At 41.0% G+C, this 22,859-nt stretch overlaps 1 protein-coding gene across 1 annotated transcript in view; it reads right to left on the minus strand.

Moving 5' to 3' along the window:
- Nucleotides 1–22,859, minus strand: part of grid2 (glutamate receptor, ionotropic, delta 2) — a 423,119-nt gene that overhangs the window by 51,705 nt on the left and 348,555 nt on the right. The window contains exons 12-13 of the mRNA XM_053421456.1: nt 8,017–8,155; nt 1,481–1,676 (exon numbers count right to left, since the gene is read on the minus strand). Coding sequence (XP_053277431.1) covers nt 1,481–1,676; nt 8,017–8,155 — 335 coding nt within the window. The remainder of the gene's footprint in view (nt 1–1,480; nt 1,677–8,016; nt 8,156–22,859) is intronic.

Here is a 22,859-nt window from a genome sequence, read left to right on the forward strand (position 1 = left end):
TTTGGCCTGAGCGGCAGGTGCTGCAAAAACCAAGACCTGTTCTTTTAATGCTGTCTGTGCACCAACTACCAACAGTGGTCGGAGATCACCCTGCACTGCTCTCTAATATGACAGTGATGACACAAATAGTTTGAACCATACGTTGTCTTGATATCTTGGACACTGGTGCCGCCATCTTGTGCTTTTGACATTATTTGGAGCCAGAGTCTTAGCTACATGAATGAGCGTGGCGTGGAGGCGTGACTTCGACCCCTACCGATACATGCGTTTTGTTCCATGTCCGATCCATTAACATGGAGAAGGCAGGGTTTAAGATATTTTATGACGACAGCCAACCACCAGGGAGCAATCAAGAGGAGTTGGCATCACGTTTAGCAAATTTCATGTTGTTTATCTTCATATACAATCTGTGGTTTGTATTGATAAGGAACATAACAAGATAATTATGGATCTTATATATTAACTTCTTAATTATCAATCAGATACTATTAAAAAGATATATGCATGACAGATCAGAGGATAGAGGACAGACTGACTTATTCATGATTCTAGAATCACTATTAAATACATACAACTCTACCAACAAGCAATGTATGTGAGTGTGCACTAATAGTTGTGTGCTTACATGTGGTTATGTGCTGCATTCATCTCATCATTTTAAAAACACCACCCGCCACTTTAATCACTCCTCCCAACACTCGCAACGCTTCCAACGCCGGCTCCAGCTCAAGTCTAATATATTCAAGGGAGAGGGAGACTGTGACTGGAGTAGAGCGGGCCGATGCAAACAGAGATTGGGGGGCTTGCAAATGAGATGCAGCAGTCAGGTATTTATAATGCTGGGTAATCGCCAGGGGAATTAAGTATCTAACCATACGCATATTACCTGTGTATCATTAACATCGCTTTGATAGCTTTATCCCCAGTCAAAAGACGGCCCTGTAGCCTGAGCTGCATGTCCCCACAGGTCCGAGTGTATACACGTTTACCTCCATGTATTAACTCTATTGAGTAAATAATTTAATATTTAGGCTGGGAGGGGAGGGGCACTGTAGTAGAAGTCTTTATAGAAAATCGCATGTAAACAATATTAAACAAAAACATGTGTACTTCTTGAAGAACACACTGTACTTGAACAATGAACAATTTTTGTGTGGCTTCGCTCAAAGCACCAGAACTAACAGTAAACAAGGGAGGATTTAAATGTGCTTCTCACCGAAACAGGAATCACATATGGATGTTGATCATATAATTGGCCCACCTGCATACATTGTGGCCCCTTTAGCAGCTGCTGTCCATTAGCAGCATAAGTTGTTGTTGGTTCTGACTTTTGGCATAATCATGACTGAAAATATGTCATTTCACAAAACAACAAAAATATAGGTGTGTTCAAAATGAAAATGTTAAATGTTGGCAAATAAAGACCTGACTCTATTGAGTGGAGTCCTCTGATGCAAATGCAGAAAAAGAAAAGACCTACCTTGCGGATGCCTTCTTTTGACTCCTCAACATTGTTGTCCCCTCCTCCGGTGCGGTTGATCATCCGCCACATCTGGGAGTACATGGGATCTCTCTCAAAGGGGTTCATAGATTTGGAGCGCACCTGGTCATAGACTGCAGAGTCCAGCACTGTGCCATAAGGCAGGTCTGTCTGCTTAGATAAATCCTGAAGAGACCTAGAAATAGACAAGTGAGTAGAGTTAGTAAATCCATTCAAGCTCTGTTTTCAGCAGCAACACACTGCTACCACTTTGTGTCCCTTCTCTTTTCAAGGTGACATGACGTCGGCAATGGCAGTTAAAGGGTAATAATGTGACATCCAGGTAGGTCAGAGTGCAGGAAAACCATAAACTCTGAAAATAAATGAGTCAGCAACACACAGTCCTGAGCCTTCTGCTCATTATCGCTCTGAAAGCCCAATGGTACGCCCCAGCCAGCACAGGGCAGATCAAATTGCGATGTGGGCAGTGTACGGCCCGGAGGGCGGAGGTTCCCCACCGCTGCTGCACACTGTTGATATATTGGATTTGTTTACTTGAAAAGGGTTGTTTACTTGACCTGGCAGAGAGCATTTGTCCACCACATCAGGGCAATTATAGAAAGCAAATACTGACACTTGTTGGTCATGTAAAATAAAAGCAACTTTAGTGTAGCGGATCATGTTTGAATTTCCTTCCTTCGTTCTCTCCATCCTTCCATCATTCTGTCCTTACTTCCTTCCTGTACCACTTTATCCTTGAAGCACAATTCTTAATGTAAACATTAATATTTTTATGATAAACGGGTTAGAACATTTCATTGAGAATCAGAATCAGAATCAGAATTCTTTTTATTGCCTTGTATATTTTCACATACAGGAAATTGCCTTGGTGTGGTTGGTGCACTTTACAAACAATATAAAAACAATATATCTAGCATCTTAACTATTAACTTCTAACTAATTTGTTATTGTAACTGAAATATCCCTAATCAAATCAATATCAAGTCAAATTGGAAATCAAATCACTTGGGGAATCGGGTGGTGACACTTTGTCCTGACATCTAGTATTAAATTTAAAAAAAAGGGGGCCATGACTAAAGAAGTGGAGACAATAAAAAGCTTAGTCCGTCTGAAATGAGAAAAGTTTTGTCATTTCAATCTTTGTCTTTCTTTCTCTTGTGTTCTAACTTTCACCCATAAATCGCCGTCTCTGGGGGAATTCACAAGCGATTGTTAATTATAACACAACAGTGCCCAGGTTGCCTCTCAAAGAGTTTGGCCATTAGGAAATGTAATAAAGAACCATCACAGGAGCTATCACTGTTTGTTTGTGAAATGGCTGCAACATGCTACCCTTGCTTTGAGAGACACATTTATGCATGAAAAAATAAGCCCTAAAACTCTGAACGTGTCCTGTTAAATGAAGAACAAGTGTACAGAATCCTACTTCATTAATTCAGCTGTACTACATCCACAAAGCAGCTTTAACAATGGGCACAAATACAAATATCTAAGCACGGTTTTGAATTATTACAAGGCTGCTCTCTAAGATGAAAACATGCACACACACATGAAATAATAAATTCACTATTTTTATTCCTCTCTCTCACGCTTTACTCTCTCCCTGGCTTTGAGGGGGAAAAGGAAGATTTTAATGAACTTTACCACGAACATGAATCTTTTATTGCTGTCAATTAATCTTAGGCCTTGATACTCTCCTCTTCCTCCCCACCCATTCCCTGTGAACACTCTCTGACCAGGATTTCCCGCTGTGTGAATTGGTTTCACTCAGCAGTGACTCTTGTTATTTAATAGTTGGTGCAATGTGTAGGAGCAAGAGAGAGACACACAGAAAAACAGACACAAGAGAAGATTTTTACAAAGAATAAAAAAATGCAGATTAGAGAAAAGGGGTATCAGACATTTGCATACAGGTTGGAGTCAAGTATTCAGTGAGTTCATTTGTAATTGAATACACGCACTTGTTAAAGGGTCATCAGCTCCTACTGGAGCAAATTTAGATACTGTAATCACATCACACTCAGATATGAAGCCATGAGTTTATATTCGATAAATCCTTGTTTGCAATTTCAAAGAAACACAAAGACAAGAACAGGGTAAATCAGCAATTAATTACTATTTACTTTTTCCCTTGATTTTGTTTGTACAATTTCCAAAATAATCATTCATGGATCTTTACGGAAAACCAAACTTCTAAGGCACAATTGTTGTGGGCAACTTGCCACAATTCGCTTGAAGACAAAGTCAAATATGCTGCAAGAGAAGTTACTCAAAGAAAATTGGTAAAAAACAAAACAGGAAATGGAAGGAAGATAGTTGTGAACCTAAAAAGAGAAAGAGAAGAAGCGACAGTAAGAAAACCTAAAGTGTGAGTGAGTCCCCAGCTGACCTCTGTTTTTATTGGAAGGAGCCCTGATGGGTCTCTGGGGAGTGGTTACAATCTGTTTTTTGATTGATTGAACCTGGAGTTAAAGTGTAAAGTCATATACTCTCTGTCCACCGCGGCCCATTAAACGTTAAATTGAATAGCAAAAATAAGGTGACAGGATAATTTATGTGCATAGCATCCCGGTGTCCTTATCCTGGGCTCTTTAACAGCTTGTGAATGAAGGCAGACCCGGCCCGACTGACATTCCCCACAGAGGTTGAAACTATGCAACCTCAAATTGAGATGCAGATCAGATTCAGCTTTCAATAGACAAACTAAAGCTCAAACTCTAAAGTTAAATGCTCTAAAGTTGAAAGTGGAAATATTCAAAAGAATATTCTTCCTTTTATATGACTGATAAGTTTGCTCAAAGGCTTGAGCATTGTTCGAACTCTATAAGAACTGTCACTGCTGAAGTTGAAATGCACCAGCATTGGAATTTACTTACTGTATCTCTGAAAACAGGGAGGGACAGTATTTGTCTCCAAACAGTATTAAATATCTGAGTTTTTAATATTAAGACACTGACATTGGTTTTCTCCTGATCTATTAATGTTTGAGTTATATCATGTCGATTTGCATACATGAATCATGTGTTTAATTGTCTTTTTGTGACGTCTCATGTGAATTTAATGCCTGTGTGTGTTTGAGTGTGTGTGTACAGCCACTTGTGTTTACGTCCTGTGTGTGTGCTGGCTCATTTCGCAACCAATTATATTCCCCCTAAGCAGCTCAATGAGCAGGTAAATGGAGTGAACAGCAGCTGAATGTATCCCATGACAAGTAGTCAGTATGTGTGTGTGTGTGTGCGTGCGTGCGTGCGTGCGTGCGTGCGTGCGTGCGTGCGTGCGTGCGTGCGTGCGTGCGTGCGTGTGTGTGTGTGTGTGTGTGTGTGTGTGTGTGTGTGTGTGTGTGTGTGTGTGTGCGCGTGAGAGAGCGATAGGGAGTGAGACAGGGTCACAGTCAGAGAGAAAAGCCTGAGAGAGATCATCACCATAACAGAATATTATTATATATATGTTTCATTATTCTGAGTTTACCATTCATAATATATAGCACCTGATGACCCTAAGGTACACAACTGAAGATATGTCCCTAACCTCCGCTGGTCATCAGTAAGAACCATCAACTGGTGATTAGCATCTGAACTAGTGCTGGAGACCTTCAAACAAACAGGGGATATTCTCCATCTTGTCCAATGTTCTAAACTAAAACAAATATTTTATTCTATGTTATTCTATTTCATTATTTTGCTTCTCTTCCTGTTTTCATTACCACTTTTGTCAACTCTGGCTGTGCTTCAAAAATAAACTTGGCTTGAGTATGTGTGCATCCGTTTATGTCTGTGGTTCCCATTTGAAAGCTGTATGTAACAATATGCTTTTAAAGCAATCTTAGCAAATATAAAATGTGTCAAATCTTTAAGAGAACTGTACTCAAGGTAAAACATACGTTTCTCAAATAATTGTTCTATTATGCTGGATTGACTTAGGTTGCTCAGGAGTTCGATGAGCTGCTAATTTTGCAGATGCTAGAGGTCTAAGATGACCTTGGCTTTGTGCTTTTGGAGGGAAATTAATTTGCGGAAATGTGCAAATGCATCAACAGTTTTGAAGCACCGCAGACAATCCACCAATAACAACAAGCATCTAAGTGGAGTGAAGCTATGTAGCAGGCAAACATGGTTAGCATAGGCAGACTATAAGTGCTGCGCAGGCTCCATTTATAATGACTTGATTTTTAATTATGTGCATTTTGGAAGAGATTATAACCTGTCATTTCACAAAATATGCTAGTTTATGTATCATTTTGTATTAATATAACAAATGCTCAACTGCTGCAGTAAGTGAGACTTCAGATTTAAATGCAGTCATTTGGGAAATGTTTTTGCCCGAAGCAAAGTACAAATGAGGAACAAGCCACAGTCCATCAAATCTGATTTTGCTTCATTATCATTTTATATTTTATTTTCGGTCACTAACAACTGCTATATTTTCTGAAAATAAATAAATGAATCCTTTTCGTTTACTAAGCAGAAGCAGGGGCAGGGCAGTGACAATCCTTTTCTCATGAACGGTGGACAGCGTCATGTGACCCACCTACATAAGACTACCCACACACACACATGAACACGCATGTACACACAAGCATGAAAAAACACATCTGATTGTTTTTTTAGAAAGGATCAACTATTAAATCTGTTATATGAGACCAGGAAACTAATCTTTATATCCTCAAACACTGTCTGTCTTGCAATCTTCACATCATGTCCAGTCCATCCTCTTTTATTCTTCCTTTTTTTGACAGGTGCTGCCATTTTTCTTACCTCTTTAAATCCATTTCTCCTTCTGACTCATCACCCAATACTCTTCCTCTCTGTGTTTCCTTGCTCCTCTGCACTCTCTCGTTCTACTGTTTCCTACCCTCTGCTTCTCTCCTCCACTTTCCTTCTCAATCTTTTCCCCCCTTTATTCCTCTGCATGTGCTCCCTCTCTTCATTTCCACTTCATAATGTTTATGGCATTTATGTCTCTCACTTTGTTGCTCTTTTGCTCCGTCTCTTTGCCACTTTGCGCCGCCATTCCTCACTGTTTTCCTCTAGGATTCAGAGAGAAATTGAGGGGAAACATCCAAGCGTGAAATAGTCCAGAGAGGGTTCTGAACGCTCACTTGTTATTTCATTTCCAGGATGAAACAAGGGCATTAATACTTAAAAACCTTGTCTGTCCTGACGGCTCACTGAGACTTTGCCCTGCCCGACTCTTCCTCTCATGCCGGTGTATTAACTTGCTTGTGCTTTTCCATACTTATCTAATTCACTCCCTTAATCAGTGACACATACTGTATATGCATTCACTTTTTCTTAAGACTACATAATATGTTAATCAAGTATAAATACATAAAAGTTTGCTTCCATGAAGGTTGTGTTAAGCTGTTGAGGTTAGGTTATTTTGGGTGTGTTCGCTCTCTTCCCAACACCCAACTTTAGAGACCCAGGGGCGTGAGGGTGCTGCTGTTAAGGTGTAATTACCCCAGAAGAGTCAACACATTAAAATTCCAAATTAAAATTAATGGAAATCCTTAATTAGCTAAATAGATGCTGAATGAGGCGGCAAACTGAGAGGCACTTGTGGTTGACAGGGGAAAAATGAACAAACAGGACAAACAAAAGCAAATAAGAAATTGATTATTCCTTAATTTTCTGACGGAGAGAAGAACTGCAAACAAAGAAGAGTGAATGGAATCAAAGGTAAAGCAGAAAAGAGCACGACAGAGACACAAACTGACGGAAACACATTAGGAAAAAGCTAGTGATTAGATTTACAGAAATAAATGTTGTTTATTCCAAAGCTAAGCACAATTAACTGTGGCACTGCCGGGCATAGCGGATGCTCCGGCGCGCTGATTAGTCCGATGAGAGATGAGCGTTTCCTGGTGCCACCAGGAGAGAAGCTGGCAAGCACATTATCACAGCCAGAGATAAACAGAGGGCACGGAGCTGAGGCAAATAAAGTGCATGTGTGTTTGTGTGTGTTACTTCACGTGTGTGTGAAAGCACAGTAATTAGGGTGGAAGGATTTTGCCTGTTACCTTGATTCATTCCCTGTGTCCAATCGGAAAGGAATATGCAAAAAACTGCTTCCTCTCACTTCTGCTTTGCCCTGTTCTCTCTCTCTCTCTCTCTCTCTCCCCCCCCCCCATCAGGAACACACATGCATGTAACACAGGACTCACAAGAATGCATTGGCGGCTTTGACCAAAAGGCTGCTCATTCACTGCATTAATGCTCTGTTGTGTTGTGTTACTTTGCGCTGTGTCGAGTCTCGTTTAGTCACATCCGCTGCGCCGGTCTCATTACATGAAATGGGCAATGTGTAATTCTCTTTAGCATTGTATGTTAGCATGAAAACTGGCTATGTTCTGTGTCCCAAGCATGTGCACGCTCAAGTCAGTCAAGTTCTGTTGGAACGCGTAGGTGTGTGAGTCCTGCGTGACTGTCTATGTCTGTGTGAATGTGCAATAGTGTACCTGCAGTGATTACCATGGCACCACGGACAACGGAGGACAAAATCTGGTGGATACTCACTGTATTGAGTTCTCGATGCGTGTGATGGTGAGGAAAGCTGCAAGGTTGGCCGTGTACGAGGAGATGACGATCAGAGCAAACATCCACCAGAAGCCCATCATCATCCTCGTAGCCAGGGTAGTGTAGGGTACCTCTCCACCTTTAAAGAGAGAAAGAAAGAAAGAAAGAAAGAGAGATGTCAAGCATTGGAACAGAGAAGACTAAAACCCTATGAAAAAGAAGCAATTCTCTGCTGCAAAGGGGAGAAAGCTGTTAAAACAGCAGAGCACATTCTGAAAGATTATTTTTGGATTAACAGAGCTGAGGGTTTGGCACCGATGTGATCTTCACATGGAGAATTGAGATTTAGATCTACAGTTTGCTTCGAAATGCATCAGAAGGATCTTTGAGATATGATAATATTCATTTATTGAGGTAACAGTGGCCTGTGCAGCCTGTCGTCAGCTCCGGATAAGTCTTAATGCACAGTCAGTCTCAACAACACCATCTGGCACCGGTGTTTTGAACACAAGTCAAAAAAATGTAGCCTGCTGTTGCAATAAATTAAACGTGAAACATGTCTTTTTTAGCAAAAGATTGCACAAATGTTGTCAGGCCGTCCCATTAGGATTTAATGCCGCTTGGAGCACATTAGGATGAAAAGTGGCCTAAAATATAAAAGCTCTTTATCCTCGTCTCATGTTATAAACAGCTTTTATCACCTTGTCCTCTGAAGTCTTGTTGTGCTACAGTAAAGAAGCAAACTGCCTTCTGCTTTCCATGAGCTTGGAAAGTGGCTGTCACTCTGACCCCGGCCTTCACAATAAATAGATAAATATTTCACACATTTATCCTGCTTTTCTTCCCAGATAGGGTGCCGTACCTCCTCTTAATAAACACCGACAAGTTTGCGTTTACAAATATTTGGGTAAATGCACACAAACACAAAGAGCGACGATTGATTCGCAGCGTGCAAGCTCTTCCTCGCTGCCTTTTATTGAAGCCTGCCAGAAATTAGCCCCATTCATCCTTGTAGCAGGGGGGCTCACCGTTAGAGAAGCTCCCACCAACACCAACTCCTCCAGCCCAGACTCAATAATGTATGTGACACCCACATAATCTCAAGTTCCCTTTATCTCGCTCTCTTCCTCCACTTTAGTCTTGCTTTTGCAAACTTCCTTTCAGGCCCCGTTTTTTTCTGCATGGCTGATAGCATTTGATTTAATTCAACAGTGTTATCTCACTGGGTTTACTGCATCTTTCTCAGAGGATGTGCTTGTTGTTGACATCAGGTTTTACCACAACAGTTATATAATGTATATTCTCTTCAGATATATAACACAATTATACAAAGGATCCTTGTGCCGTATTTGGCAGTATATAATTCTCCTACAGGTCTTTTCTTTGTGTTGTAGGACTCTATGTAGAATGACTCAGGTTATGTTTTGTTTGCAGTTTGACTGACTCTTTGCAGGGTTACGCAAAAACTACTTCACTGATTTCCATGACGTTATGTGGAGGGGTGTAGCATAACCCAAGGAGGGACCCATTGCATTTTGGAGCAGATCTAGTTAAGCAGACGGATCCAACATGGCGACATATGGTGTTACCTTCTCCAAGAGCCGTTCTAGTTTTCTGATTTGTAGATTGGTTTGACATTAACTGCGCTCACATGTAGAGTGTTACTGGAATTAGTCTTTTCATTTCACCTGCCATTTATTTCATCAGGTCTCCTCTTTTTGAAGATTCATCAGATAACATAGATACAAACAAAATGTACAGTACAAATGGGCAAAGCTGAACTGTGACCTGTTCATTATGGACTGATGCTTTTCTTTTTGTGTATTTGTATTCAGATTCACTTTCTCAAGATTTAAATTTCAATGGGCCATTCAGTCTTCTAGTGCGCTTTGTAAATCTAGAAATAATTGAAAATATCTTTGCCTTTATCAACTAGGATTTCACTCAGTAGAGCGAACCCCTCCGCTAAGGCCCACCGGTAACTTTAAATTCAATCAAACTGCTAAAAATTACACACACTCATAGATGCTACCTAAACATGCGGACCATGTTTGCGGACCATGCTGGACCATCAAGGTCCAGCAATAATTCTCTGAGATGTCAATGAAAATAGAAATCATAGATTATAGAAATCTCTGGATCCGCCCCCTGATCCAGATCCTCACCAAGATTTAATGGGTTTTCCCATGTAATCCTGCTCCCAAACAAACAAACTGTGAAGAAAACATAACATTTCTGGGGAAAGTAAATAAAGTTTGCAGAACCTGAATACCTAGAATAAGAGCCTCTACTATTTAAATATAACGCTTATGCAAATATCTAAGTTCATTCAGTTAATTATTCATGAGAAACTATTGCAGATTTGACTGTGGGAAGATGAATCGAATCTTTTCCAAGGATAAATGCAACCAGGAGGCACAGATGCATTTCTTCTCATAATGTGGGCTGTGAGAAATGTCCGAATATAAGTGAAACAGTGACTCCAGTATCATTGACTTCAATAGCTTCTAAAACATGACCTTTGTGAATCATTCCACCTGCGGAGGGTATTTGGGGTTTCACACAGGAAACATCCACGGAGGAGCCATTAAGTTACCAGAAAAAAATCTATTGTTGAGTTTCAGAACAATTTTCATGTTGATTTCTCGCTGCACAAGAGACTTTTATAAAATATTTAACACAGTTGGGAAAAATTACTCCGCTTTGCATGTCCCCAAAAACGTGTAGGTGAGCAGACTTTTGTTGGTTGTTTTATAATTCTTACTCTCACATCAACTACAACAGACTTTTTGAAAAGGTCATTTTGTGTCCTGCTCTGAATACATGTGCCTGTGAGAGAGAGAGAGAGAGAGAGAGAGAGAGAGAGATCTTTTAAAATATGATCTAAAGGACGGCTTTATTGGAGCTTATAACTATCATACTACATTGTGGTGCTGTTGTATGACACTGTGTAATATTGTGTTGACAATAACAGGGAAGGATTCATATGTGGTCCTTTTAGGGCCAACATAAGATTATCTAACATAAACAGTGTGTAAATAAACGGCAACTGTTTGTATATTTGTCTTTCTTTTGTCAGCTAAGGGACAATAAATATGGACACAGCAGTACAAACACACACAAACACACCCACACACTCACACACACGCCCCTTATCTGTAAGAACCATCTATCAGCACATCTCTACTGTGTCTCATTGGAAGCATCGTTCCTTCTGTGCGCTGCCTAAACCATCGTTCATCGAACCAGATGTTTGTTAAGACTGAGGAGGAGAACAGGCAGATCAGCGTCAGTGAGAGTGCAAACATGTATGCACACGTTATTAATTTTAAAGACAACATCCTCTTCCAATAGTGTCAACAGCTCCATGAGGATAAATAACAGTGTGGAGAAAAAGATGAGGCCCTGTTGACACACAGCTTCAGCCCGGTCTGAACTCACCAGGAGGTTTCAACTGACACTGAGTAACGATGCCTGTTGGGACGGTGGACTCTTCTGTTTACTTTTGTGGTTTTTTTTGATCTACGCCTGCATGTGTGTTTGTGCTTGCCCTCATTCTGTCTGCTGCTCCTGTCTGTGTGTGTTCCTGTCTGGGGGCGTGGCCTCCGGTCTCCTGCAGCAAGTGTACCGAGCAGCTGATCTGAATCCTCTTCTCGACCACCACTTATCATCCAACATTTAGCTTTTTTTGTACGTCCGCCAAGTTTTCAGCTCTGTCCGATGTTTGTGTTTTGGTTTGTCTGCTTGTTTGTCTGCAGAATTACCCAAAACATACTGGATGGATCCCAGGATGGGAGGATGGGCCAAGGAGGAACCCGATTCAATTTTGGCATGATTCAGAACAAAGGGATCCAGATCCAGTAATTTTTAGGACAGACACAATTATGGGTCTAATATATTATGTGTCCAATTAGGTAGCACTCCAAATATCCAGCAGATTAAAATGTGGTTTCCTCAGGGGTTTCAAACGTGTAACTCCCACAAATGTGTAGCTGAGATAACGTAATGTGGCCTCAGCTGTACGGCTTGTTTAAATTTAACGGGCCTGTTGGCCATTGGCAGAGGTATGCGCTCCACTGAGTGCCATTCTAGTTGGATCTGTCTTTATGTCCCCTGCCTGCCCTCTTTATATTAACCTGTTGTTTCTTGCGCTCCGGTTAATTAACTCCTCTCAGCACTCAACCACCGACTCCCCTCGTCAGCACTCTCTGCCCATGAGCGGTCCGGCCACTCTGCCTCGCTCTGTCCTGGAACACTCTGTACCTCAGTAGCAGATTCTCTGGATCAAAGACTCTTAAGTATTCCTCACGTGTCAGCTCCCTCTGTTGTTGCTGTAGCACAGCTTGCAATATTTACCTCGTCAGCACATTTTGTTATTGTAAATACATTTTTATATCTACCATACTCATGTCCCTTCTGTGGTTTGCACGTTGAGTCCAGTCATTCCCTAAAAGCCTTCCTTTAGAAGAATGTATAGGCAGGGTTAGGGAAATTTGATTAGATGCTAAAGGGTCAGTATAACTGTTTCCGTACAGATAAAATACACCTGTCTTCCCCATTGTAGTAACAACATAGTGAACACACTGTTACAACACTTGTTCAATGAAGCTCGTCGGGATGAGTAACGCTATAAGCTAACACCTCTTTGGGGAAATCAGAATAAAGGAGCAACTTTAAGACACTTTTCAACTTTCCTGTTTGTGTAATCCTCAAAAATCCACAGTCAAAACGTGTATGTCTCTTGGCTTGCATGTGTGTATTTGAATGGATTCTGGAGGAGGCACAGTAAGCATGAAACCACTTTTGGGGAAGCCATAGCAGCAGCTTGAAAAGACACCATATTGTGTCCCATCGATATAAATCTCTGGGAATTTGTCTTTTCTGCCTCTCCCCACATTCTCTGCAGTGTTACCCAGCAGCTGAAAGCAAGCAGCATTTCTCTATGTTTTTCCAACTCAAAGAGGGGAAACTAAATCTCAGTAACGTCAGTAAATGGAGTCTACAGTGGTTGAAGCATGTTCGGAGGTAAATTACTCAAAGTTACATGGACTACATTGCAGATACATTTCAGATTGTTAAGTATTTTTCTTGCTTAATTATCACCAAACTTCTAGGTCACCGTTCTTTTCTCGATTGTTAGCAAAGCCTAATTGCCACTACACTTCCTGCCATCCTTGTGATTGAATGAGTCACTGGGTTACAGGATGTCTACATAACTGATTGATTCATTAGACAGCTGGTTGTCTGCCTGGCTGTGGGACTGCTACGGTATGAGCTGGCCGACAGACTCCTTTTCCTATTTCCTGATTTGTGGCAGTGTCATTTGTGCTGGTTCTCTCATCTTCCTCCAATTTCACACGGTAATGTTATTATTATCTAACTAAAGTGATTTTTTTTTTGGGGAATTTTGAAGGAAATTGTATTATTTCAAAACATATTTATTTAGTGATCACTCTGTAGTGGTCTCTAAATAGCAGTCATTTGTCAAAATTATTTAAATGTTTTCATTCATCCTGGAAGGGCAATTACAAAGCCTTTACTGAAATTCTACTAATGCTGTCTGTAAAATGAATCCAGGTAAGAAAAGTGAGAGAAACCCTGCACCACCGCACTGGTGAAGATGCCCACACACTACAATTTCTGACTTTATTCTCATTTTCTATCTCCCTTTCTTTTGGTATTAAGTAATGCACAAATACTGGGTGTGTCACTGTTTCATTGCCACTGTATGAGTTGCAAAGAAATTGGGAGTGAGTACAAAAGGTAATTAGCAATACATCTACCAGATGAAAGCTGGAGTTCATATATGAAAAAAGTTGATTTTTTTCCTGTTCAGGAAGTTTATAACTGTTCTGAATGCCTCCGGATAGATGAACCTATTGGGAACGAGACGCTTTGACATGCTATCCTTTAAACACCAAAATGGGTCAATTGCTGGAAGAGGTGATTGGACAAATAGATGATGAGAACAAACTGCCTCCATACTTTCAATGCTGCCAATGAACACAAGCACCATCAGTCAATCGTTTGTTGTGCTGAAGTGTGGTGAGAGATGCTGGAGGCGTCCACTTGGGCGGACTTGTGCTCTGTAATTTCATCCCACAATAATGTCAGCAGCAGCATGTTTGAATAATCAGTCCCATGCTCCACTTTCCTTTCCCACTATACTTCAGACAATGAGCAGGGTAAACAGTGTCAGTCCAGAGCTCTGGTAAATCCACTTTTATCAAGCATACCATCACTTTTTAAAATCTACATTCCCACTGATATCTAGTGTGAGGCATCTCTTCAGCGTCAAAGCGTCACACTCCAATTTTCTTGGATGAAAGTAGAACAAAGCCATTCTTTATGGCTTTGTGAACGAGGAAAGAAGATGATGTCAGCTCCCAGTTGGGATCACTGCAATCTTTCCACAAGATGATGAAACGGTTTTCTCACAAAAATCCGGACAATTTAATTATTTCACAGCTCTGGAAGTATCGAGCTTAAGGCGGGGGGGGGGGGGGGGGGGGGGGGGGGGGTATATGTCCACAACTGATTAGAGAAACCATTTGATATCCACCCATAGTATACAAGATTGGATCAATTCATCAACATTCATAACTGGCCAATAGAAGTAGTAATTAGTTGATTCCGCAAATTCAAAGGCTTCAAAATGAAGACATCAAAGCCAACACACAGGTCTGATCATCTATCCTTATTAGTTTTGACTTCCACTCATGATTAATAGCCTAACCAAAACATTATTCCTCATCACAACCATGACCAACGCATGCATAACCCTAACCTCAACCTAATCACAATTCACAAACCAAGAGGTCTGTTGGTCCAGACGAGGTCAGGGTATATACTGGAAAAGGTATTAAAAGACTATGGGTAGACACACACACACACACACACACACACACACACACACAAACATACCCCCCCCACACACACACACACTTATATATTAGCTTTAGTGAATTCAACTGGGACACTCAAAAAAACGGGATGAAAAATTAGTTTGATAAAAGAGCTGTTGTTTCATGGAAATTCGGTGCACAAAATTATTCCAGCAGTCAATTCATCTCCATCAAACACATCCACTGTGTCTCTCTGCGCTGCCTCCCTCTCTCACTTCTTGTCCTTTCTACACATCTCACTCCTCCACTCCTCTGCTGTTCCCCTCTTTCTCTCCCCCCTCCATCCTTGTTGACATGGTGCAGTTAAAGGTAGCTCCAGATGAGAGCGGCTTTGAAGCCAGTCGAGCAGTGGGCACATCCAGGAGGGTTTTATTTATATGTGACTTTCTTGTAAAGCTTCAAATCTCACCACTGAGCAAGCACCTTCACCGCCTTCGGTTATATCCCTCTATCACCTGATGACTTGCAGGAGTCGTTACTTAATTTAGTTTTTTTATCATCTATTTCTCCTCCAGCACCACAAACATACTCGAATGACGGTGTCCCAGTGATTATTAAAAAAACTTGGGAACACATTACGGTGTTGGGCCCAGGGCTTAGGAGGGAAAAAAGTGAGAGAATACAGAAAGGAAGGAGGAGGGTGACAGAGTGCAGACATCCCTCCGCCAGCGCCCTTCCTGCTCTTCAATCTTTCCATTGTGCATGTGCCACTTCTACTGCTCCTGGTTATCAGCCAAAGCAAAGAGGGACTTTCACATGTGGTTAGCAATTTTTCTCAAGCCATCAAGTGCCAGCACTATGGGGATCTATTGGGCCGGTAATATTGTGGATTTGAGCTAAGATGCGTGAAGTTTAAATTCCTGAGCTGCGTCTAATGGTATCTCCCTGCCCAGCATGCACTCTGATTTCCTGAAAGACCCCGTCATCAAAACATGATGGAAGAGTGGAGTGGTGAGGTTGTGTGATTGTGTTTGTGGTACTTTTTAAAGGGTGTCAGGGGGATGGTTAGGATGATGAAGTCAAAGGAGGTTGAGAGGAGACAGGAAAAGTAATGGTAATGATGAGGCTCATTAAAGCATGAACACACACTCATGCACCACATACACTCATACACCAAAGGACTAGGATCAGCGGAAAATTTAGCTTAATTCGCTAACTTTTGGGTTCGGTTACAGTGTATTTATATATGTATTATTTAACATGAAATGTAATGTTTTTCATTAAATTCGAACAACTCTACCTAGGTGAGAAAGTTTTCCTTGAAAGAATGCATCGTCTAAATAAGTGCATTTCCAGTATTTCACGACAGCAAGAGGACTTTTAATGACGGGAGTTTAATCGCCTGTCAACTTGTGATTGTGACAGGAGATGTCTTGATTGCACTTCACATGACAAACCTCTAATCATTCCCTGGGTAACCTGATGTGCGTTTCGCAGGAAATGTTTTTTTTTTTACTAGTTATTAATATCTGAGTCGGCAGCCCTTTCATTTCTTGTGTGTGCACATATGGCTGCTATCATGTAAATACGTCTATATCATTTCCATATTTATTTCTGACTGTTATTTGACAGAGTGGAGATGCAATATACACAGTGTATTGCAGCAGCCGATATAGTGCAGCTGGAAGCTAAGTCTCATGTGTGGTCCCTGAGCAGCGTGGTGCTAGACGCAGCTCTCGGAGATGAGCACTGTAATTTCTCTGCGTTGCACACAAAGCTAACATAAAGAGAATAAATCCATACGATTTACTGTATAATTCATTTGCCACTAACACAAAGTGCAACATGCGCTGGAGGAGTGTTTGTATTATGGTAATTGCTCCAATAAAGTTATACATATTCATGAACAATATTTTAATATTTCATATTGCCAATGATTCACTTTTGATGTTGACAAATTGTTCTGGACCCTGTTGGTGCTGGCATTTGATCTACTTATAGACACCTGTGTACTGGATCGTAACACAGTAACTCAACAACATACGAGTGAACACAAATGTACACTTGTTCCTGCATACACAAGGGGTTAGGGTACACATGTACACAGACAGACAAGAGCCCAAACACCTACACCCACACACACACACAGACACAAACATATTTCAGAATGATAGCAAATACAATCCTTTGTGAGTTTTTATCATTGTTAACATGTTATTTTTGAAATATGTAAGAGGAGGAAAGCAACAGCTTGATTGGTTCACATCCACCTTTACTGAACTCTAAAAATGTAAAAGTACAAAGGGATATATTTATAAAGAAAAGTAAATGTCCTGGTGTCGTTCAATTTACTAAAAGTTATTATCAGCAAAGTACTAAAATACTAAAAACTAAGTTCAAAGTGAAATTAAATCAAAACTACACAAACTAATTTAGGGAACAAAACAGTTCAATTCAGACACAGACTAATTACACTATACAGTATGAGGGGGAAAAAGATAACAGTAATTACAAAGTTAGAAAAGTTACAATTCTACTCCGCTGGGGATTTTTGACCAAAATAAAATTTAATGCAATTAATTCACTGCAGAAGTTGGAAATATGCCATTAATCTTTCTAAGTTGGTACCGTATGCAATTCAAGTTGTTCAATCTTAATGGAACATGATGAAAACTTTCTTTTAATCAAACTGAAACTGGACCTTTTTTCCAGCAGTGTTTGTGAGAGAAGTCACCTATTCGACCACCAGCGTGAGGGATGAAAAGCGAAACACAGAAAAACGTAGTTTGACAAATACCTCATTTGTAAAGCAGACAGATGCTTTGTTAAATCATTAGAGAGGAAAACAAAGTGCAGACGTATAATCTGAGAAATGTCTATCTTTACTTTATTTGGAATTACAAGTCACATCACAAACCAGACACCAGGGAACTGATTTTTTAGTTTTTTGATTTGAGCATGTCCTTAACTCATTGAGGACATGGACTTCAGCTGAAAACCCACAAGAGTTTAATGTGTGTTAAAATAATAAGAGCTTCAATTTGACCTAGACGTGGAGGAAAAAGAAGATATTGAAATCGCACAGGGAGCTTGTGGAAGTCGACTCACTTTCACAAAAAGGGAGCAATTTGAAAGATTGAAATGCAAATTCTTCCTCCACCTGGGCGTGTGCGCCGCATGTAGATATCGGCTTTGTCTGCGTGCGAGCGAGGGTGAACAATCGAGGAGGACTCCCTTTAATTACACCTACTGTATGTGTGTGTGTGTGTGTGTGTGTGCGTGCATGTGCACATGTGTGTGTGTGCGTGTGCAGGGAGAAGAGATAACATGTTACATTATTTCATTTCAGCCTGGTTGTCTTTATAGAAAACAGTCCGTGTTTTACATCAAGACAAAAAAGGAGAGCGGCGAGAGTATTTGATGGCCTTTTGCTGAGATTTGAAATTAATTGGAAAAGGCAACTTCGCAAATCGATTTTTCCGGCAGTTTTCTTTGGGTCTCCCTCGTTTACTCTCTCTCGTTGTGTCTCTCCCTCTCTCTCTCTCTCTCCCTTCTTCTCTATATGCTTGTAATGATGTTATGTTTGAGAAATAACTTCATCAGGGAAGGCTTTAATGTGCAGACAGAAGCATGGTGTACCCAGACGTAATCATTCTCCCACTGCAACAGAGACCCTCAACACAAACTTTACACACAGTATTTGGAGCAGCAGGATATGTGTCTGGCTTAATTCAGACTCCACCGTCTGTCATCACAAAGTAAGTGAAAGAAAACCTTGAAGTCTGCTGCATCAATTACAATCCTGCTTTCGGACCTGGAATTGCCTCTCTGACTTCTGACTTGGACTCTCACCCAAAACATCAGAGATGAACTGGTTCTGGTGCAAAAGAAAAAACAGGCTCCTGTCAGTCTTGTAATTGTAGGACGGCATGAGAGCATCACTGTTGGATTTGCTGTGGATTGTTCATGTTTGCTTTGACTGTTCGAGTCAAAGCGTCCGTGTAACCGATGAGCTCTGACGAACCAAGCCCGACCGATCTTCACATTTTGATTCCTGTGTCCTGGAGATACAGCGACTTACACTGGCTCACAAACTACCTACAGTACAAAGCATTTTGTGCACCTCTTCTCAAGTTTGTGACACAAAAACTAAACATGTCCGTTGGCAAAAATGTTCCCAAAATTAACCAGACTCTCACATACACTTCAGAGACACTCGAGCCAAGTGGCTGCATCATTGCCTGTAAACGTTAATTAGAACCGACTGCTTTTTGGCCCTGGAGCACTTTTTTTTATTATTCCCTGGAAATAATGGAGGTAGAGTCATGAGGGTCCAGGTTGCACTGGGGCAAGTGTGGCAATAAACTCCATGTCTTTTTCTTGGTGAGTGCATGTCACATCTGTATGACTTGTCCTCCCGAAAGAGCTGAGTGGGGCTTTTTTCTGAGTGTGTGAGTACACGTGTGTCTGTGTGAAAGAGTGTGCATGTGTGTGCACCATATGCAGAAATTGCTTGACATTGGACTTATTACAGAAACACGTATTTCTCCTCCTCGTCTTCCCTCCGTTCTTCGAGCCTCATCAGCACTCCTGCCTCCGTTTCACAGTTGAAAGGAGCAGAAAAATGATGGCGTCAGCAGAAATTTCTTTGAGCTTATTTACAGACTGTGTTTCCCCGCCCGCCTCCTATACATGGATCAATACAATCTGTGTAAAAGAGAAGGGTAACAACAGCCGACGGGGAGTCAGGGCCGTGGGCGTGTGCACGGGTGTGAAATCACTGGCGCTCAAGGGTCTGTGAACCTTTTTGTGTGTGTGTGTGTGTGTATAACAATATTTCTAAGTAATAAGACTTTTTTCTGTAGAAAATAAGATCAATTTCACACACATTCACACACACCAGTATACAGTTAATCCATAACATCTGTAGCTTGCTTAAAACGTGGTGATGAACGAAAGCTATTGATTCAAATCTTATCCAGATAATCTTCATGGAAGAATAGGAGATTAGTAACAACATTGTGTGAGGCATGTGCACATGAATCTACTCCCCGCGCTCAGACAGACGATGAAACTCACAACATTGTTGGTGTCTGAAAAATGACAAAAACTACGAATCCCTCCGATTAGAATGAGAAAAACTCACAGAGGCTGCACTGAACATCAGAGAAAAACACAAAGCCGGTCAGATTAAATCAAGGGCTCTCTAAAGGCTCCCCTCTTTCACCCCAAAAATTGAATACACCGGGGCACATGCACGCGTGTCCAACACACACACACACACACACACACAAACACAAACACACACACACACACACACACACACACACAGTGAATTCAGCAAACAGCTCCAGTACTGTGGTCCCGTTATAGGTGACTGCATGCAGACTGTCTATCAAACCAAAAAAACCACGCTGACCTCCGAGTGCAACTTCTGACAGACGGCTCTCTCAGCAATTTCCCTTTGACTGGGGGCAGCGTGTGTGTGTCTGTGTGCGTGGTGTGTGCTTTTGTCGTCTGCCCACGTTTTTAAGTCTGTGGCCATGCTTGTGTTTTTAAGCCCTTTGCTTCATAGCTGTGATGTTTTAGTCGCTCATATTCAATTTGAACAATGTCATTCTTAATAGTTCACAGCTTTCCCCCCCCCACACACCTCCCGCCCTCGCACTCCTCTCCGCCAGCTTTGTCTTTCTATTCCTCCCCCTTTTCTCAAGGGCAGCACGTCCACACTCACTTCACACACTGTGCAACTTCTGAGTTTCCTCCTCAATAAATATTGAGTCACATAGTTTGCCTGGTTTGTTTCAAAATAATTTGACCTGATTCTGAACTTTAGCACTGATTAAAGGTAGGTTTTGTTTATTTTATGGTAAAGACATTAGTTAGCTGTTACAAGGCATAAGATAACTACAATCGCACAGCGAGACAAAACTGACAGTTTTTTCCTTTCACCTCCTATTTCTAGGTTTGTGACTTTATACTTTATATATGCTTTACATTTTATACACGTACAGACACAGTATATAGAGCCCATAAATGCAATGGAGGACGTCTGTGACTTAGTACATAGAGAGTAAAGTCCGTCTCAGGGGTATTTGGGTGGATGGATGTGCTGATAAGACAGAGCTTTCACAGAGGAGAACACTGTGAAAAAATACAATAAGAAACTTTTTTCATTTATCCATGACTCGATTATTTATCCCTGTCATCGTGACGATTAATGTCTGACATGAGCCCGCCCTCCTTCAAGACGTATTGCGGTTACCCTGATGACAAACGTCCAGCGTGCCTGGAGGTGGTTTGCTCCTATGGGTTTAATCTGTTCGTGTAGGGATGAGTTGCTGTAATGTGTTGGAGGATTTATGTGTGTGTGTGCTTTGTGTTCCATGTAACGTGTAGAGAAGTCAAGATTCGATCAGATATTTTACTGCCATATATTATGGGATGAAACCATAATTGGATCTAATATAAAATTAGCTATATGCACACCCATGTGTTCAATATATACATAAAACCACACATATCGCATCAGTGCATCAACTTGAACTTAACTCTTTTGAGCTATGCCACTTTTCTTGCTGCATCTCCAAAACAGTACTTTAAAACAGCTCTTTATCTGACTTCTATATATTTATCTACAGTCATCAAACCAGCCCTAATGTTGCTTTGGCACCTGCGGAAAACTTGAACTATTCCCACTTTCTTCCCAACCAACTCTATTATTATATAGGCCTGCCTCAGCAGACCCTATAATGACTGACTGAGCTCTAACAAGGTGTCTAACAAGGTGTGCAGTGCTCAGCTCTCCCACTGCTTTATCTCTTTCAATCTTCCATTCCCCCATTCCTCCTGTCTTCTTCCATCCGACTGAAGTGTTCTGGAGCTTCGCTGGAGGGGTTGTAGGAGAGGGAGTTGCAAATATCTGGGTTCACCGAGGGTTAGGGAGGGAAATTGGGATGTCATCTTGTTTCCACGACTTTTGCTGATGAGCAATAGGAACAAGTCGAAGTTCGTCTGTATTGTCTTGTTTATTGTCTTGTGGCAGCGTGATTCTCATGTCTTACTGATCATGAGTTGGGAAACTTTTGATACATTTTTTAATAAATTGCGAGAGATATCAACTTTCTTTATTTACCCATCAGATACCCATAAACCATTGTGAATTCATTAAAAGTAAAATAAAATGCTGGTCTGGGCACAAAAGCAATCCAGACGCAATTAAATTATTTATTCCAGTTGCATTCTGCTCAAAGCCTGACCTTTACAAAACATTCAGTTCACCTGGTGTGTTTATCTCAGGCAGTTCAAAGTCATTTTAGTCCCTGTGAGCTGCAGCTACTCTGGCTCCCCGCTGGAATAATCTGGGCAGAACAGAACCATCGAATGTAACTGTGCCTCAGAGCTGCTCTGACACTATGGGAGGTTACAAATCTTTAGTCAACATCACTACAATCTGCACATTAAATCACGGAGGAGGATGACTCTTACATGTGTTCTAATTTAAGGATCATTTCACTCTGCAAATGTTGGTTCTCTCTGCGATCGCAGAAGGAACGAGACATTTACTGTATGAGAACAGCAGGGGAGACTTTTTTCAGGCAACGTAACCAGCATGATTAAACATTTAAAGCAGAGAGAAGAAAGAAGTGACGGAGACACAGTGAAAAGCCTCAAAGAGTCACGAGCATACAAATACATCTGCAGCTCCTCTCTCCACTAGATAAGAAGGTAATTACAGTTGAAGGCCAAATCTGTTGCCCAGTGATGACGCAATTCCATTTAACAATTTCTGAAGCTCTTCATTTCAATCATCATCATTTCAAAAAAATATATTTTGTCGGTTGTGTAGAATTGTAAAAGTATGTGACTGACAGGTACACATTTTCTGATCATACGTTTTCAGTTTCGTATTTTGCATTTTCAATTATTGCACCTGGACCAGAGGGAGACAGTAATCAGATATTTTAATTTAACATGCTATAATAAACCACTATCTTC

The sequence above is a fragment of the Pleuronectes platessa genome, chromosome 4, assembly GCF_947347685.1.
Source record: "Pleuronectes platessa chromosome 4, fPlePla1.1, whole genome shotgun sequence".
Classification (NCBI taxonomy): Eukaryota; Metazoa; Chordata; class Actinopteri; order Pleuronectiformes; family Pleuronectidae; genus Pleuronectes; species Pleuronectes platessa.